The sequence below is a fragment of the Grammomys surdaster genome, unplaced genomic scaffold, assembly GCF_004785775.1.
Source record: "Grammomys surdaster isolate TR1022 unplaced genomic scaffold, NIH_TR_1.0 311, whole genome shotgun sequence".
Classification (NCBI taxonomy): domain Eukaryota; kingdom Metazoa; phylum Chordata; class Mammalia; order Rodentia; family Muridae; genus Grammomys; species Grammomys surdaster.
Genome location: NW_021604730.1, coordinates 1,393,528 through 1,414,287, shown reverse-complemented (window position 1 = coordinate 1,414,287; position 20,760 = coordinate 1,393,528). Strand labels below are relative to the sequence as shown.

The 20,760-nt window shown below is 35.8% G+C and overlaps 1 protein-coding gene across 6 annotated transcripts in view; it reads right to left on the bottom strand.

Annotated features, from left to right (window-relative positions):
- Lrrc7 (leucine rich repeat containing 7) overlaps positions 1 to 20,760 on the bottom strand; it is a 438,353-nt gene that overhangs the window by 230,273 nt on the left and 187,320 nt on the right. For all 6 annotated transcript variants that reach the window (XM_028777579.1, XM_028777577.1, XM_028777581.1 and 3 more), the window contains one exon: positions 16,574 to 16,776. In XM_028777579.1, the coding sequence (XP_028633412.1) occupies positions 16,574 to 16,776 (203 nt within the window). The remainder of the gene's footprint in view (positions 1 to 16,573; positions 16,777 to 20,760) is intronic.

Here is a 20,760-nt window from a genome sequence, read left to right as displayed (position 1 = left end):
TTTGCCAAAAATATATAATAAAGTTAGAATTAAGAGTAGAATGTACTCCCTCCCTTGTAGATTAGTGAGGGCTGCATAGGTTAGAAAAGGAGTACAGTGAGCTTTCATGTGTTACAAGCACATAGTTGTACTTAAAAGAGAAAAAAATAGGCTTAGGAGAAGTTAATAATGAAAGAAAATATTCACTCTAGGTCGGTCCTGAGTTTCTAGATCTTATTCCTAGGGATGTGGGCATAGGTATTGCTGTGTACAAAGAAGAGACAGGGTTATGAATAAAGAGTAAATAATTCAATTATGAGTATAAGAATAGAAAATAGATGATTAGTCAGTTTAGCTGACCAAGACCTCAAAAATAATATGTAAGACAAATGATGATTGTTTCTTAGAAAATATAAACTGTCATCAGCTAAGCATAAGAAGAAACTTGTTACTATAGAGTTGAATTCCTTAAAATTTGTTAAGTAATGACAAAAGAATTACTGGTTTGATGAACTTGTGGAGAGAAACATAGATGGGAAATGTCAAATTAGGTATGAGTTTCAAAGGAAGAATACATAATCAGTAATCTTTTTGTAATTTCCTTTTGTGTAAATATTTTAATCTGTTCTTAAAGAATAAGTTCTTTTGGTGATTGTTCTTGGAGAACATGTAATTTGTAGCTATGAGGTAGTCTTTTTTCTTACATAATTTTTGTCTTAGGTGGTACAGAAAGGCTAGGAGAAAAATAAAGTTGTTGAAATTTGTTCACTGGAGGTTTGCTTCATCCACCAAATATGTGTACATATATATGTATAAATGTATATATAAAGTTGGTTAGAGCTCTGTTCTATCCACCAAATGTTTATGTATGTATGTATGTATGTATGTATGTATGTATGTATGTATATATATAAAATGGTTGGAGCCTTGCTTTTTCCACTGTGTTTGTGTGTGTGTGTGTTTTCTCCACTTTTCTCTGGGCCTAAACAATCAAACCTTGTTCCTTCAGAGAAAAGTCTTCTGAGTTATCAATCGAAGTCTCTATACCCTGCCTCAGTTTACCTGTGATGTCAAAGCTGGCCTTTAACAATTATTAGCCAACAATGTTTCAATATTCATGGGATAATTACAAACTGTGGAATATAGAGTGAAATAAGTTGTTAGAGTTGGTAAAGGAAAAACTGCAAAGTGAATGTGTTATTAAGTTATGTTTTGATAACTAAGGCAGAATCTGAACCATGACGATGAAATAAAATATTATCAAAGACAAATCAATGAAGAAGATTAAAAGAGAATATTGTCAGATGCAGCCCATGATAGCTGTGGTTGACAAAAGTTTTAGATCATGCTTCAAAACCATAAAGGAAGACTTGGTAGTTCTCAACAGATAAAAACAATAAATACAATAAATGATAGAGGCAATGGGGCTGCTAATTACCCTGGTTAGATTGATGCATAGTGTGGACATGTATTGAATTATCTCACAGTAACCCACAAACATGGATAAACACTATGCCAATTAAAAACAAAAAAGTGATTAAGGAAAACAGAGATGAGTTCCCAACAACAACTAGAGTAGGGATTCTCTAGATATTAATCTCTCAAGAACCAATAATAATCTTATATTGACAGTTTTTTTTAAAAAACAAAACAAAACGTACAGAACAGCAGAGTTTTAGACAAGGACCAACTGAGTTATTTACCAAGAGTCACCATCGGAAGATATCTTTAAGTACAAGAGAAAATGATTCTAGAAGTGGTGTCAGAGTGGAACTTAAGACTAAATAAATTTGATAATATATCAAAAGGAAAGTATTGGTAAATCTAAATAGTCACTGGCGCTATAAAGCAACAGAGAGTGGTTAATTATTGGCTTAATATTCAGGGCAGAAGCAAAAGTCTGAACAAAATGAAAGTGTATCTGTCAAGAGAGAGATGATTAGATTTAAAAGTCTCGTAATTAACCTTGCAGATGTATCTCTAGAGAAATATCTGAGAATTAACCATATGTTACTTCTTAAAATGCAGCATGGTCTCTTGATCATAAGCTTTAGGTGGTTCTATGTTCCTCAGGAAAAAGCACAGAGTCTCCATTGTGGCCTTTGAGGCCCCCATCCCTGCATTTCCTCATCCTATCACATCCTCCATCACCCATGCCTCATCTAACCTATCTCTATCATCCTGCATAGATCCCTCTGCCTGCCACTCGTGTTCCAGTCTCCAGTTCATACTGTTTCCTCTCCTGCTCTACCCCATGTCCTTCTCACCAGTTTACACACTCTGCCTGTGTCCTTGTATAAGTCTTTATTGCCTGTCTTGTGGTCCTGGCACTGATGTTCATGTGTGTGAGGGCTGTGCTGAAGGTTTTTACTGTTCCACTAGCTTTGACAGTGTGTTATACAAGGTCCACTTTATTTCATCTTCTTAGTGAGAAGATGTTCCTTGATAAATATTATTATAAGGAGGAATAATATAACAAAGAATGAGCTACATTTAATGAGTACCTGTTACATAAGGGCAAATCACTAAGCTTCACTGTAAAAATATATTCTTAAAAACAGCAATGGAAACATGACATTATTAACTCATTTTGTAGGGGAAAAAACAGCTTTCTATGGTATATAATTAGCAAAGGTCAGAGCCAGCATTCACATACACATCTATGTAGGGGCTAAGCTGTGTCCAAAGCAGAACACTTTCCATTCTGCAAAGTTGTTTGATCTGGATAGATAACTATGACATCTGACAAGAATGAAGAAATGAGTGAGCCAGACCAGGGGAACCAGTGAGCCATCCCAGGATGGCTGATATGAAGTTCACTGATGACTTTACAACAGCAAATCCAAAGCTGGAGGAGCACAGGAGTGTGCTGGCTAAACATTATTATATTTTATACATCCAGGCTTGGAGATTCATTGCTACTATAGCAATGCCATGACATACATGTGAATGACTGTATGTCAAAACATTGTTCCCTAGGGTGGAGGTAAGAAAATAACTGTTTAACTCTCCACTACAACAGGAAGTATTTGTTACTTGGGGACATTTTTCCAGGAACGTTTCATGTAATTTCATAAATGTTGAACAAGAGGGCTGTGGGTGATTACAAAGAAGACTTTGGAAAAAGACTAAAGTCCAGTGAACTGGTATAACTGAATTGTTAATTTCTTAAAAATTCCTCCTTGAACCCTGTTTTCAAATGTTTGAGCACTGACATTCCCAACTTGGTTGGAAAGCTCTTTCAAGGAAATAACTACTTTGTGTACATTATAGACAAATGTAAAATTCTTTAGTTCAATACAAATATGAATAATTATCTTTATTCAGGAAAGCAGCAATTCAGAAATAATAGGGTAAAATAGTTTTAATTTGCATTTTGTGAAATTGTAAGCTTCCAAATAATACCTCTTTTTCCTCCTTTTTCCCCTTTCTTCCATTTCTATCCTTTCTTCCCAGATTGCTGGTGTTCAGCTTGTGCCTCTTTAACAGTTATATAGTGTCAGGACTCAAGAGAGATAACTAACATCCCCTTCTTCAAATATTCAGTCAGCTATAAAGAGAAATAGCAAATATACCTAACTAAATAGGATGCCAGAAAAAGTAATTTTCAGAGGACATCAGATAAAACACCTTTGGTATCCTTAACTTAAAGACCCTATGTTCACCCTAGTGCTTATTAGCAGTAAGTTTATTCATTTGTTTATTCCAATTTCTGTTTGTGAAAAGATCTGCTCCTGAGATCAGAAGCAGGCTGATGTGAAATGAAAACACCCACATTAGAGCCAGATATAAGGTGCTGTGTACATTGGTAAGGAGACAGGCCATTTAAAGGAGAACCATTGAGTATCACATAAGGGAAGATTTTGTATTCAAAAAGTATCTGGGGGTCTCTTGCAGCGAGTGGAACATAAATGTGGCAGATGTGAGACTCATCAAGGTCAGACAGGATTAGGTAAGATTCTAGCTATAAGAAAAGGGAGCAGTTTGACTCTCCCTAGTATAATTGGCAATATTGAATCGGCTACAGGGAAGGGATCTCTCTTATGTTTTGCAGAAATATTGCAACAAAAAGTTCCCAGGCATTTCATCTTATGGAATGGTAAGCACTGTGGGTATTCTTTCTAAAATACAGATCTTTTAAGCAACCATTTGTGCAAAGATTCTGGGTCATTTTTTCTTTCGGAACAGCAGAGTGATTTTAGCAATTGTCATGGTCTTCAAAGGGGGTATATCTGATAACTAGAATAACAGCTGTTGCTTTGAAGTTAGAAGGTGTATTTCCAGACTTACCTTATTCAATAATCAAATACATTTAAAATTTAAAGTTAAAATCTTTAACTTACATGCCTATAATTACTTGGCAGTATCATGCTAATATCATCAGGAGAGAAACAGAAACAAATAATGAGTAGAAAATCATATCTTTGTCTTTCATCTTCTAGTTTCCCCAGAATATTTGGGGTAAACTGTTTTGTCAGTGCTGGGGACTGAGGCAAGGCTTTGGTTCGCAAGATAGGTATTCTTCCCCTGTACAGCCTAGGGCATATTCTAGTATTATGTTAAACTACAGATTGAGGGTATGTATGTGAATGCATATTATTTTGGAGTTCTTTTTGGTTATATCTTTTGTGAAGGTAACATGATTCCTGGTTATCTGGAATGTAAGGAAGCATTGATTTTTACTCATGAGAACAATCAGTATAGAGTATAGGTATGAACAATACTAGGCTGGATTGCCTTTGATACAGAGTTTCATCTATGGTCAGCAGAGCATCGACTGTTACTTCACTTACTCTTTTATATTCCTATGATCTACTTTACAAAGTTAAATTGTAATTACTTGTGCAATGAGTGTGTAGTAAGAAGAGATATTTAGACTGACTGCTGTGATAGTTCCTGTTGACTCAAATATTAACTTGACTTCCACAGGGGATTGGATACAACAGCCTATTTGTTTCATCCTGTGTCTGTGGACACAGATCAAACACACAATATATATGTCATGTGAGCAGTTGCCACAGCAACCTGTGTATGTGGCTATAAAAGAAGGTACAAAAGAACATGAAACAAAATGATGGATTGTATCAGAAAGTAAAAGGTGAAGGCAAGGAAGGATGAGATCTTGAGATCAGGGGCAGAGTGGATATCAGGCATAGGAAGTACCATTTTTTGTTTTAGGATCAATTCTGTAAAGCTAGAGGCCACAGGTTCATTATAGTCAGACAATGAGTCCTCTTTTTATTACTTCAGGCTCAGGCTTAGGTACATAGGTTTTTGAGAGGTAAAGAAGGGGTGGGACTTTAACTTCTGTGTCTTGGACATATTTACATTAGAAATATATCACTGTAGATGTGTGGAGAATAAAACAGAGAGAAAGGGCTGACTTAAGAACTATCAATAAGAAGATTATTCTATTAGTGTCCTAGAGGCTAGGGTTGGACAAATGGATCAGGATAGAGAAGAATAAAGAAAGAAATTTAACAAACAGAAAACAAAAAAATGACAAGACACAGCTTTGTTTGGAAAGTGAGATGAGAGGAACTCTAGGAAGACAGGGCTCCCAACTCATGAGTAGTTATTCAGATGGGAGAAAGCAAGACAACAGACAGATTTCATGGCAATAATTAGGCTTGCTGAGTTTGAATGAATACCCAAGTGAGATCAGAAAGTATGAGCACTTTTGAAGACTGAAGTAGTGCTGAGGTGGGTTAGAGATTTTAGCAAGGTGCTGAGCACAAGAATAGATGCTACTGGAATCAAGCCAGAACTGGAGAGTCCACTTTCCCCCACACCTAAGGCTGGGAAGGGAGATATCAAAATAAAACATCATTTTCTGACCTAAAGAAAGATCCAACTCTGTATTCTGCCTGTCAGTGAAGTTACCCTGCCATGGAACTATACAGGCTCCTGTTTTCTGTGTCTTTTTTTCTGTAAGTAGAGTTGTCTGCTAAGGTCTTTCACACTGAGCCCTGCTACATATCTCTGAATTAGGTTTCTTCACAGGCTAGTGACACTGTTTTACTGACAAGTGAAAAGGCTGTTGTTATTAATGTTAATGAGAACATTGGCATGGTGTGTGTATTTTACAAGTCAACACTTAATTATTTAGAACAAAGAAAAAGAGCTGTTATTCGTGTTGAAGACCACTGACATAGGAAAGACTCTATTGAGGCCAAAGAAATTAAATGCAGCACAATTAACCTGTATTGTCAAAAAGGAAAGCATATCTTTAATTCATCTATTTAAAACGTAAAGAAAACAGAAAACTTTCTGGGAAATAATTCCCTCCCTTCTTTCTTTCAATCAACCAGTAAGGCTCCACTGTTACCAGAATAGCTAGAAGTGATGAGATGGTCTACAGAGAGGTTTTCAGCATGTCTGAATCTGACCAACCAGATGGTTGATTCAGTGCTGCATCAAACTCATTACGTAAATGGCAAGTTGTCTCCTTGCATGGGGAGAAGAACTAGTTCCAGAAATTCATTTACACTAAATTTCCACATAAATTGTAGGCAAGGTGCCTGTAAAATGATTTTGCTTTTGCCTAAAATCATTGTTGATTTAAGAAAAAGATCACTTAAATATTGGAACATAGGACTGTCACCTTTCAATTTATAGAAAGAAAAAGAGATCAATTTTGTGCTGTTTACAATGTGACAGCTAATGAGAGCCACTGCTGCTTGCTAAAATGTACATGTCACACTTCACTCCCATGTTTTATTACTTAATTTAATACTGTAGAGAATTGCCACAAGGTCGGTCTGTTCATGATAAAATTGAAAGAGGCAAAGTATTCTTGTGGAGTACAAGATATTTTTCCATCTGTCACAGGAGTATTCTTGGGGTAGGGTTCAAATTCAAGGTGGCCTGACTCCAATGTGTATTTTGTAATGCCCAACACCAGTGTGCACTCACATTGTCCAAGGACTGGTGTTTTGTCTTAGGAATCTAGTCAGGGGTCTTTTAACCTTTGTACTTCACATCTCTGACAAGGAAATTAAGAGGATAGGATTTTTGTCTCCATGTTCAGGTGATTGTGACCCCCAGAGCTTATTCAAACTTCTGTCTTAGAAGTCTTCAATCATTTGTCATTATGGCAGGGTACAGTTTACATAGACTCTTGTAACTATTTTCTTACTTATTGTCTACTAACTTTTGGTGGCCAACAGCACATGCTAGTTTACACAATTGAAGAAAGATCAGTTCTATGAAAGGTCAGACTCACAATAGCTCTCAAGTAGTCTCACGTTCTTTTAAAAGTTTGGAATGCCTTGATATCACAGAGATTTTTGCTAAGGAACAGTCCATGTCAACCCCAGATTTCAAAGCTTGCCTCAAGATAGGGGTACATGGCCTTCTTGCCTCTATATTCACTTTTTATATTCTACTTTTGGTACAGTCAGACTGTTTTTCATAAGGATCATCTTATCCTGTTATTATCAGCTGAATTTTAAAATCGATATCAGAACAAAATTAAAATTCTTCAATTTAGCAAAGAATACTGCACCATTTCAGCCTCATTTCTCTCTCTTGCTTTATATACATATATATTGTGGAATTTTAATTCTTTAGCAATGCCTGTTCATATCCTGGAATGCACAAATTTATTGTCTGAAAAGCTGCCACTCATTCCTAAGTCTTGTTTGCAATGTTATTACTTAGGAAGAATGTTCCATTGAACATTTTAAAAGTGTCACTGCTTGGTTGTACATCTTAGCAGACACACATCTGATAACAATGCTATTGAAGTCATGTTTTCCATGCTAACAAGCATGTAAGTCTTTTCCATTCCTGTTCCCTTGTGATGAGCAAATGACCTGACACATATCTGATGCTTAGTATTTCCATGATGCCTTTTATTAAATTTGTTATTAATAAATGAAATATTATTGTTAAAGAATATCCATGTTGAATTGAAAACTCATTTTATTTTTAATATACAGACAACAAATTTCAGTACTGCAATGAGCCTACCTGGGGCTAATGGCAAAGAATACTTGTTCACTGTAAGATACTATCACTGATTAGTTCCATTTGCCATTGTCAACAACTGGTATTATGAACCTCATTAGATCTCAAGTGATTTTAAAAAGAGAAGTCAAAAATCTGGACTTTTGAGTGAAGTTTAATTGTCTATAAATTATCTGCTAACTCATTTGTAAAGACGTCTCAAAGTTAAACAAGCCCCATTACCTGTTTCTGATCTCAGGATAAAAGCTTGTCTTGTATTTCTGACCATGTTGGAATGACTCACATGCAGTCCTCACTCTTTCTTGAAATATTAATAAAAATGTTGATCCAATAACCCATATTTTACAACTAACATAAAAATCTACCAAGCTCCTTTTCCAAAACAGACCATCCCAACACTTTTCATGATAAAAGTCTTGGGAAGACTCAGGATTTGAGAGACATATCTTAACATAATAAAGGTAATTTAGAACAGGTTCACAGCTAATATCATTGTAAATGTAGATAAACTCAAAACATTTCCACTAAATTCAGGAATAAGACTAAGATTGTCCACTTTCTCAGGATGTATTCAAAAGAATTCTTCAAGTCTTAGCTAGAGCAATAAGACAACCAAAGGAGATAAAATTAGGAAAGGAAGAAAGACAAAGTATCCTTATTTTCAGATGGTTATTTTATAAATAAAAGAACCTAAATAATCTACCAGGAAACTTTTACAGATGATAAACACTTTCAGTAAAGTAGTAGGGTGCAAAATCAATACATAAAAATCAGTATCCTTCCTATATACAAATGGCAGACTGAGAATAAAATCTGAGAAACAGTGATCTCCACAATAGCCTCAAAAATAAAATACCTTCAAATATCTCTCACCATGCAAGCAAAAATAAAAACGTCAAGACACTGAAGAAAATAATTGAAGAAGACATCAGAAGGTGGAAAGAAAACCTCTTATGCTTGTAGAGTGGAAGGATTAATATGGTAACAAAGTCCATAGTACCAAAAGAATTTTATAGTTTTCATACAATTCTCAGAAATTCCAAGATAATCTTCACAGAAGTTGAAAAACGAATCTCAAGCTTCATATGGAAACATAATAAACCTAGGATGGATAAAACAATATTGAACCTTAAAAGAACTCCTGGTGGTATCACCATCCCAGATTTCAAGTTGTATTATAGAGCTATAGTAATAAAAGAAGCATGGTATAGACATAAACATAGACAAATTGATCTATGGAATAGAACTGAAAACTCAGACATAATTCAAACACATATGGGCACCTGATTTTTAACAAAGATGCCAACAAACAGTGCTGATAAAATTGTATGTCTTCCTGTAGCAGAACAGAAATGGATCCATTCTCATCTACCTGCACAAAAACCAACCCCAAGTACCTCATGTACACCAGATAGTCTGAATCCTAAGGAAGAGAAAGTGGGGGATAGGCTTGAACTCATTGATATGGAAAAGGTCATTTGGCACAGGACGCAGATAGAACAGGTACTAAAACCAATAACAAATGGGAATTAATTTCAAAACAGACTATTAATATTTTAGTTTTTATCTAAACTAAACTTGAGAAAGTGGGCAATCTTTAGTTTTACTTTAAATATTACAATATTTGATTATCTCTTTTAGTTCATGCACATTGAGTCAAATATTAAACTATAGAGAGATTTCTGGGCTGTATTGTAGCTTAGAGGTAGAGTACAATTCCTAGAGATTGAAAACACAAGTGTTACACCCTAAATTTGTATTAAAAAAATGTGCTTTATTCCAAGTGTACAAGCTTCAGTCACCTCTAACTTCATTGTGCTTCAATGGGCCTAAGTTCAAAATGAGGCCAACAAAATAGAGCAAAAAGAGAGGCCAACAAAACACCTGGAAGAGTTGTCCTGACGAAGGAGTACCATTGGCCCAGCACAGATGTTCATTCCTGCATCCCTACTAAAAGCAGGAACATTAGAAAGGATGGCTAGCAGACATACTTGTGGCTCTCAGTTCCTGTCATGTGACCTTCAATTGTAAGCCTGATGTTCATGCTTCCATGCATTGTAGGATTGCCTTCTTCCACCATTTTAGTTCATTCAATTTTGGAACTTCCGTTCACACATCAAAACCTTTATTATTCACACCAGGTTTCAGTGTGCATCATGTCCCTCAAGTCCCACAAACTGTCACTGTCTGTACCCATGCTTTCCCTTTCCTTGTTCGTTATAATGATTGGAGACATCTGCTTTTCTCAAAGTCAGCCTTTATCATATTCAGCAAATCTAGGATCTTTTACTATGGCTCCCAGTTGAGATAGTAGTTTCCAGGATCCATTTATTTTCTTCCATCTTTTCTTTTATGTTTACAAATGAACTTCCATGTCACTGACAGTAGCAAGGAGTTCCCATCTTTTCATTCAAAAAACGTATTTGCTTTTACTTAATATGTATGTATGTTTTGTCTGAGGTACCTATGTATACCTCATCTGGGTGAGGATCTGGTGCTCGTAGAGGGCAGAAGGTGTTAGATCTCCCATAACTAACTGGAGTTACAGAAAGTTGTGAGCTGTCATGTGAGTTCTGAGAATCAAATCTGAAACCTCTGCAGAAGCAACAAGTGCTCTGAACCTGTGAGCCTCTCCATCCTCAAATGCCACCAGTCTTAACATGGAATAGCAGTGCCTTGCTCTCACAGGCTTCTCTGGCTTGCCTCACTTCATCCTTGTGACATCTCACAGGAGAGTCAGTATTGTTGGTTCTTCAGGCCTGTTCCTCACTTCAATTCAACCTTATCATGATACCTATTATTCCCATGTGCTAAATAACAACGTTCCCTCCTGTTCTTACTGTCATAGTCTCTGTTTACAGTATCTCTTATTTTTAAGCACTTTCCTTTTTTCCTCTGCTTCCATGACAACACAAATTTTTTTCTTCCCACAGCCTCAGTGATACTTCATGCTTATTTTCTAGCTCTACAAATGGCTAATTTTTCTATATCTTCCTCAGGCCTTGATATTCCAGTTCCATCGGCTAAATTGTTTCCTTTACCTATGAAACCTAGTCTGAAGAGTTTTATTTTATTTTATTGTTAAAACTACACTGGTAGAGTTGAAGCTCGTGGCTTCCCCCTAAATTGTACCAATCTCAATCTCTTGGCTTTTACTTTTCACTGTATTCTGTATGTTGTATTCCTACCACACCAAAATTGGCACTTGAAAAATAAGTGATTTCATATTCTTGTTCTTTTTAAATCCTTCACTTACACTTAGAATTAGATCTCTAATTCAGTTGATCTTGTCCACCAGTGCTTGCCAGCCTCCTGCCCTGTCTGCTCCACTCTTCCTCTTACTCACCACAAACTCTCTTGCGAGTCCTTGGACTACCATCTAGCATGCCTATTCTCAGATCTCTTCTTGTGACCTCTCCCTGTCAGTCAGAACAGAACACAAAATGTCACTTCTCATGGATGTGCAGGCTAACCTTTCAACTTGAATGCCCTTTCGGAAAGTCCACACTTTATTTCCATCAGGACGCCTGCTGCTACCTAACACATCCCATTTAAATTCTTTACTTCTTACAGTAAAATAAATTTTGTGAGACTAGGAACTTAGTTTGTCCAATAATGAAGCCTAGTACCTGAAATAGCAACTATAGAAAACATGCAGAATAAACAAGTATGCCAATTTGTACACTTATCTAAAATCTAGGAGCTTTTGTATGATTAGCCCCAAATGGAAGTAGAGATTAGATAATAGGACTTTAAAATATTTCTACCAGATTTTCTATCCATGTGCAGTTGAGAAACATGAAAGAACCAGGTCCTCACCTGAAAAACTGAAAAATGTCTAGAAAATACATGAACTAACTAGACAGAAGACCATTGCTTATTGATACTTATGTTTAAGACTAACAGCCACATTAAATTTTCTGTATGAAACCTTTTAAGCAACAATAGAGATCTGAGTAAGAAAAGAAATCTGATATCTTTTCTATGAGAACTGCTTATCTTAATTTGTCTCTCATTTTGCTCTGCCATACACTTGCAGACTTCACCTAAGTTCTCAATTGCTGTAAAAATATATCTGTCCACGTGAATGCCAAAATAATTAGAAAGCATCTAAGTATGGTACTCTAAGAAAGAGATTAAACAGTCAATTCTTGTTACATCTTTATTACTTAGACACATACACAAGGCAGTTTTGCTGTTAATGTGGTTTTATATATTCAGAAAATACTATACACTTTACACTGGAAGTCATAATTTCGGGTCTCAGATATTGAAAGGAGGTAAGGAAGTTAGAGATGCATTCTTTTTTCTCATCTTTATTGAAATACAGAAGGCTTCCTAGATCTATATGGTAGGTAATATTCATATAATATACCAAATTATGAAGAACTTTGTATTTGTGGGTGACAGTCAAAAGAATTATAGTCAGTACAAGGCAGTTCCACTGGTCAAGTAGCATTTTTTTCATGTTCTACATTTCAAATTTAGGTAATTTTTAATCTTGAGCAAACCATTTGATAGTTATCAAATTTGATGATTATTTAATCAGTGATTACAGAGATGTGAGTAGTTTCTTCTATTCAAAAAGATTCTATTTTAGTAGAAGGAAACAATCAGTGATCATTAAAGTTTTCATAAACTATAATCACATCTACAAATTGGCATTTCTCAACTTGTCACCTTCCATTTGTGTTTCCATTGGATCACAGACTTCTCTCAATACAGAAAATACCTTAGTTTTCAAATAATTGTATTTAAAGATTTAGCAAATATGGCTTTTGACTAAGTGGCAACTATCAGAAAATGAAAAGAAAATCTATATAATTGAAGATATGTGCTATGTGGGATATTGGAGAATATCTTGTATATGTAAGTATGTGTGTGTATGGGTGAGCATGAGTACAAGTAGGTGTGTGCTTGAGTGTGCATGGTGTATACATGTGTTTATGTGTCTATCTGTGTGCATACTCCTTTGGTGTATGTGTGACCTTGCCTATATGGAAATACCCCTAACTTCATCGCAACTATGGCATTCCTTATAAGGCAACCTCACTAGGTATTATTTGAAGATCAAGGTATTTGAAGCTTGAGCAAGTGTCACAGTTACATGGGGTCTTTGGGGTCAGCTGACCCAGGTTGTTATTGTGCTGCAGAACCTGGAGTCACATTGAAGTCTATTTCCTATAAATTCCACATGAAGTTTTTCAGGCTATCCTTAGTTTTATGAGCCAGTAAATAAATATTCTTCTTTAATATGACTATAACAAACCTGACAGGCACAGCTGTAAATTTATATTAAATAGTAAACTCATAGCCACTGATAGGAAGTTTTTTATTTTAATATTGTATTAGTTATTATTTTGAACAAACAAATACACTCCATTAAAAGTCTCTTTTCACATTACAATGAGCCCCTTCATGTATGTGCATTTAAATGTTGGTGCACGTGTTAGGTGTCATTCTTACTTTGGGAACAGGATCAATTAAACCTGGGTCTAAGTGATTCAGCCTGACAGTCTCTTGATCTGTCTGTCTTAACTCTTCCCATTCTAGGGTTACTGATTCATGCTACTGTGCCCAGAATTTTACATAGGTAGGTGTTCAGGATTCAAACTTAGGCTTTGTTGTTTGTGTGGCACTTTATCAACTGAGCCATCAGCTTCCTCAACACTAACGTAAGCCATTTATTTCTTTTGTGTTTCAAAGTTGGAGTGTATTAAGAAACAGCACTGGCATAGATTTAAGCATGGGTATTATGAGAGAGGGAGAGAAAGAATGCTTAAGATTTTGTTTTATGCATCCAAGATAAGGGAATGGGAATCTCAAGAGTGTCCAGCTATTTCTCTTAGCTCTAGAGTCACGGAACACGTTGATATTTTAAAGTCAGTTAATATATTCTGCATTATCTGTTCTTTATGATAACTTCAGGGGTATAAACCAAAGCCTGTTCACTTCTACCACTGGTGAAGAAGCTGTGGCTTCAGTGGCTCAGTTTGTCTGAGTCATATAACTACTAAATGACAGGAATTTTGTTAAGCTAGGCATTTTCTTACCCAAATCCTTCACACTTAGAGGACCACAGGAACCACAGTCATTGCCATGCAGGATGGAGCACTGCCACCTGCAAACTTTCCTTTTGTGCTTTTGTTTATTTGAAAAAATGGAAATCAATTTGGAGGTTCCTTAAATTTTAAAGATGGAACCAGCTATTCCACTCCTGGATATATCTAGAGAACGATATATCCTACCACAGAGATGTTTGCACATCTATGTTTATTGCTGCTCCGTCCATGATGACCAAGGAATGGAACAACCTGGATGTTTTACAAATTAATACATAATGAGAATATGGTACATATATAAAACAGAAGGTGAATCAGCTATAAATAAGAATGAAGTGACAGAAATCTCAGAAAACAGGTAGATAATAATAAGTGAGGTGACAATTCAAATCCAGAGAGTAAAATGCCAACCAGTGTTCTCCCTCATATGCAGGAAAAGGATATACTAGTCACTAAAGAAAGTACAAAGATAATTGTTTCAACTCAGTCTTAGGTTTTTGTTTTCTTGTGGTGGAAGATATAGAACCATAAATGAAGCTGCATGGCTGTTCTGGGTTTATAAAAGTCTACTGAAACCTATAGAATCGAGATTGGAGAAATGTTTGAATGGCTCTTGCTGTTGCTACTAGGTAATCACTACTTAGAACTATCACGAGATGCCACCAAATCTGACTTTAGTTTGACTCAGCATAATTTATATGAGAACTTGCTGTCACTCTGGCAGGGTAAATATTTGTTTTTGATTTTTTTACTTATAGGTCATTGAACCCATCCTTTATTCTGACCACTTACTCTCTGTATCAGAGGTGCTACTATTTTCCTGATGGAGGCATTCCCAACCAAACAGCAGAGATAGGATCATATCTACATCCAAAAATATAAATTTTCAGTATCTAAAATATTCTTGGGATAAGATTGTAAAATTTATTATTTTATTTATAAATATTATTGATATTTATATAAATACAAAATTTATACTTATTATATTATATATTTACATAGTATACTTATAAATGTCAACATTATATAAATATAAGATATATTGCATTATGACATTTATAAATATTATATTTATTTTAAATTTAGTTCTATTCTATTCTATTTTAGATATGGTCAACTTGATTTAATTCACTGTTTCCCTTTTATTATTTAGTCACATTTTAGTCACAAGTTTGACTATATATTGTTTTTTCTAAAATCACTTTTATTGTGTTTTACAGAGTTTTTTTTACAGAGTTTTTAAATGTCAAGAACTAGCTTGTATTTTTCAGTTTACTATTTTATTTATGCATACCTTTATACACTATTTTAATATAATGTTTACCAATTACAGGTTATTATTTTGTCTATATCTTTACTTCTTAATTCAAAATAAAAGCAAAGCAGTATTAAATTCAGTATTAAATTACAAACAGAATTAGCTTCTGTCCCTGTGGAAAAAGCAAGGCTTTACACTTTACCTTTTACATTTCTAGCCTTGACTCAGATCTTCTCTTCAAAGATTAAGGATTACCTATTTATGCTTTGCATTGTTAAAAGTTAAGTAGGTCATTTTTGAAGTAAGCATTAAGTATTTCCTAACTTGGAAACATTTTATAAGTACCACAATTCATAACCTCATGTAAAAACAACTATTCATATTTTGCTTTGATTAGCATATTGAAATATTTAATACATTCTTTTGCATATTGAATGCATTTTATTTATTTATTTATTTACATCCCAAATGCTGCCCTCACAAATGTATAAGCCCTTCACAAGTAAATGTCAAGCTGACTGCTCAAGCTAGTGATTTACTTAGGTAACTGTTAGGTGTCTTTAACCCTGAACTTCTTTGAGGTATGGCTTTAGTCACTTCCTAGTGATTTAACAGAGAATAAAGTCACAGGAGTCCTGGATTTCCTTGTGATGGCAGTGTACGTATGTAAAGGTTAATACTTAAAATTTTTATTGAAATATTTTTACATAAAAACTCACAAATTTAAAGTTTTCTTTCTTTTTCTGACCATGCTAAGTAATCACTAAACCAACAAACTATTCTGTGCATGTAGTCTCTTTATCACGTTTGTCACTATAATATACTGTTAGTTAAATATGTTAGACTTAAGATGAATAAAGGTTTAAAATAGTTTTAACATATCATAAAGTTATGTTTTAAAATTATATCACATTTCATATTATTCCTTTCCTTTCTAAGCAACAACACACACCCTGTGTACTTGTGTGTGTGAGTGGGGAACCCCAGAGTTTCATTTGACAGACTTGAAGAACTCACTCTGTAGCCCAGATTGTTAGTTACCAAGATGAAAGGCCTTGCTATATTACCTGGATGGAAGGCCATAGCCATGCATCAAATACCATGATAGAGGTCTGTACTATGTGATATACTACTGTGATAGAACTCTGGTGAGAGGCAGTGGTGTGTTAATTACTAGATGGAAGGCCATAGTTAGTTCCATAGGTCAGTTACTAGGATTGAAGGAAGCTTAACTATCTCCATTCTGAATTTTGGCATTAGGAACTTGGCATTGACAGTGTGTCTTTGAGTTTTCAGAACTCACCTTGGGCAGCTCCTCAATCTGATTGGCATCCAGATAGAGCTCTTCTAGTGTCCGTTCGAAGTTGAAGACCTCCTTGGGCACCTGTTGCAGGCTGCAGTGGGAGTAATCCAACACTGAGATGATCTCTTCCTCGCCTCGGAAGCAGCGGCATGGCACCAGGCGGCCGATGAGCTTCCGTTTGGTGGTCATCTCCAGGCACTGCACTGGGAGAGAACACACAAAGGTGTTTAGCACTGATACTCAAGGAAGGTTGCGTCTTCAACCGAAATGACTGGCTATGATTCTACAGTGTGTATAGTCTATACAGGGCAGGTGACCACCACACTCTTGATCCCTGTAACTGTCCCAAGATGCAGAATCAGGCACAGGGCAACTTCCACAGAACTTTTTGTAAGAGTTTCCCACTTATTCAAAAACAGTCAAATTTAACTCTAGAGTTTACGATGTCATTTTGACCCATAGATAGATTACATGAATAACTTTATTTGCTATCTTCATGGAATCTATGCTCTTGAAGCCATAGAACTTTTTGATTCACATAGAAGGAAAGGATTTATAATCAGGTTAGAAATTCCTAGAAAAACCCTGATACATCTTTTTCTTATTCCTCTAAGTTAAAATGGGCAAAGGCCTTGCATACTTACACAATGATATCAACATTAAATTTATTTTACAGGTTTTTAATGTGATTTTCTTCCATGAAAAGGTTTTGAAGGCCATGTCAGTACTTTATTCCTCCTGATATCTGTCTTAGTGCCCAGCAAATGGTAAGTATTTATTGACTATAGAGTGACATGTGTGCCATTCACACAGGAATGTATAGATGAGTAGATGAATGCATGGAGCTCTGTCCCTGATTGCTATCAGCTACTGATAACTGGCCCGAGAAACATCTCATTTTAACTAAAGGTTACTCTCCTGGTGAATGTGCCCTTGGAACAAAGAAGACATTGTTTCTTCACTGTGTGTTCTTTCTGTATGTACATATCTTAAATTCTTCAAGGAGATCTTGACTTATACATTCTTAAATATACAGTATTTTATATTTATCTTATTATACTTTTATATTTATCCTATTATACATATTACATAATATATATGAAGTATTTTCTTTCTTAACTATACATCACTGTAGTTTAATGACTACAGAATTAGTATTATATTAACTCAAAGTTTGCATTTCATTTGGTGTTAGTGTATGTGTGTGTGTGTGTGTGTGTGTGTGTGTAGACCAGAGGTAATCCTCAGATGTGATTCTTAGGAGTCAGTCACATTTTTTTTTTTCTGAGATGGGTCTCTCTTTGGCCTGGAACTTGCTGAATTTTCTAGGCTGGCTTGCCAGCAAACCACAGGGATCCTCCTGTCTCTGCCTTCCCGTTGCTGAGATTAGAAACCTACTATGTGTGTGTGTGTGTGTGTAGACCAGAGGTAATCCTCAGATGTGATTCTTAGGAGTCAGTCACATTTTTTTTTTCTGAGATGGGTCTCTCTTTGGCTTGGAACTTGCTGAATTTTCTAGGCTGGCTTGCCAGCAAACCACAGGGATCCTCCTGTCTCTGCCTTCCCATTGCTGAGATTAGAAACCTACTGAAAACTACACCAAATATTTTATTTTTAAAGCATGGGTCTTAGAATTAAACTCAGGAACTCATGAATTCATGTTTGTGTGGCAAGCACTTTACCAACTGATCCTAATCTATTTCCTCATCCTGTTAATTAGTTTTTTGCTGAATAAAAATTTATTAGTGAGGGGATGAAGAGATGGCTCAGCAGTTAAGAGTGCTTGCTGCTCTTGCAAAGGGTAAGTGTTTTGTTTCAAACACCAACTTTAGGTAGGTATCTATGCCCTCTCCTCCACACCCTACACACTCACATGCACACACAGATGCATACACATTTGTAAAAATGTATTATTTAAGTAAAAATTAATGAAGTTTATTTAAAAAAACTGTATAGCATTTTATTTTTAAAGTTGCATAGTTTGACTTAAATTTGGAAGCATCTAGGCACAATTTACTTAAAAGCTGCTGGGTTTTCATCCAAGGCTGTCCTTATGCCTCCTTTAATTTCTGAAATTCGTGCAAGCATATTTTGAGGACAAGTTGGTGAAAAAGCAACTTGCATTCTTTTTTTCCACAATGGAGACTGAAGAACACTGAAAACCTTAACAAGATGATTTTCCTTCCCCTCTACCTTCTATTATCTCAACTCTGACACTTCCCATTTCTAGGGAATGTATCACACAACTTGATAACTATTGTTTTACCAAATTTTATTGAAATTGTGGGATTGTGGACAGCTTTATGTCTCTACCTGAAATCTCGCACATACTAAGAATCCAATAATGCCCTCAACAAATGAGTGGCTAGAAGACAGTAAGCCCCAACAATCTTCCTGACTCTGACCTATTCAGAGGTGGATAGGCATGGGACATCTAGTCTTTAAATAAGCTTTAGAATAGGAATTTCAGCCTTGATGACTGGGCAGGAAGGCCTTCTAATCACTGAGACTTCTTTTCAGCCTTTAAACTGGTGTATTCTTTGCCTGTTATTTTTTTTAGGTACCTCCTACTGATTCAGTTTCCTGCCTGTCTTCTCTGTATGTGACCACACAGGTTTAATCCCCACTGAAGATCAGTACTCTGAGATCACTGTCTTGCTGCTTCATCTGGAACTTTTGCTTCTGTAGATCAGTGCAGAAGCTTCCTTCACTCTCACTCTGTAGAAGATGCATGCAGAAACTTCCTTCACTATCACTCTGTGATATCTACACTTCCTTCCTGTGTTATAGCTTATATTTTCTGAATTCTATGGCTTCTTCCAAGATTTTATTCCTTCAGTTTGGTATAAGCTGGCTTCCATTTATTAGCTGAGAAAGGATATATAGTAGGCATATTTTTTGAGAACTTGCAATCTGAACTGTCTTATTTTAACTACAAAGGAGTAAAAGTTCATCTGGATATACATTTCTAGGTCAGAAATACTTTTCCTTTATAAATTTGGAAGCACATTTGGGGTAGCTTGTAAGAAAGCCCAGTTCCATTCCTATTTAAAGTCCTATTTCACACTCAACTTCGGCAGAAAGTTTAAAATTTTTATTTCCAGTTTTAAACATTCGTGACAATGTGCTTTGCATGTTCTGAAATTGTGCTTGATTTTTATGACTTCTTCAATCTTGCAATTCTGCTGAAGGTTGTTATTTAATGGATGCTTTCTTCGCCTTCATCAGTAAGTTTTCTTCCCTGCAATTTCTCACTAACTGAATGAGAAAGCTTAGATACAGCCCACCAGTAAACTGATTATTCTCTAGTAATTTCTGTGTAGTTGTTCTTTGACTCTATTTTTCAGGAAGCTTGCTCAAGTCTATTGCCTAACCCCACGTAGTGATTTGTCTTAGTTCTGACAGAGTACTTTATATTTTATATTTTATGAGAGTCATATACTGTATCCTGAATGTTAAGTTTCTTGTTTGTGTGTCAGAGGGCCATCTCATCTTTGTTTCACTTAGAGGATGTTAACTATGGATTCATCTACTCCCCGCTGTTCCTCGTGTAGCCCCTGAGATCCACTTTGTTTCCTTTGGTCTTCATCTCTCAGAATAGAGGGTTTCCTTAAATATCTGGTGATCTGTGGCAGTCCTCCAAAACTGAATGACTCTCTGAAAGGATAATTGAAGCTTTGTGTTCATGACAAGTTTTATTTCAGAATGAACTGTCAGCAAGCCAAAGAAAATTCTAAAAAATATTCTGGTCATCTACCTGGTCTGGAAAAATGCTTCTTTGCAGAGGCAATTTTCCTATTTTTTGGTGCTCTCTCTCTCCATCTCTCCCTCTTTTCCTCCCTCCCTACCCCTGCCCCCCCCCCATGCCATCATATGTATAAGTGTTCGTATGAGTGTGCACATGAATGTAGAGGGCAAAGGTTAGCCTCTGTTTGCTTCTCAATACTCACTTACCTTGTACTTTGAGCTTAGACCACTCTTATCCTAAAACTTATTAGTTGAGTTAGTCTGGTAGGCCTAGGAGATCCGCATGTCTTTGCTTCCCTACCCTGAGATTACAAGCATTCATTGCTACACCTGCTATTTTCACATGGCTTCTGGGAATTTTACGTGGGTTCAGGGCTGCATGCTTTCATAGGATATACTTAACTGGACAAACTCTCTCTAGCTACTCTTCAGTTTCTTGC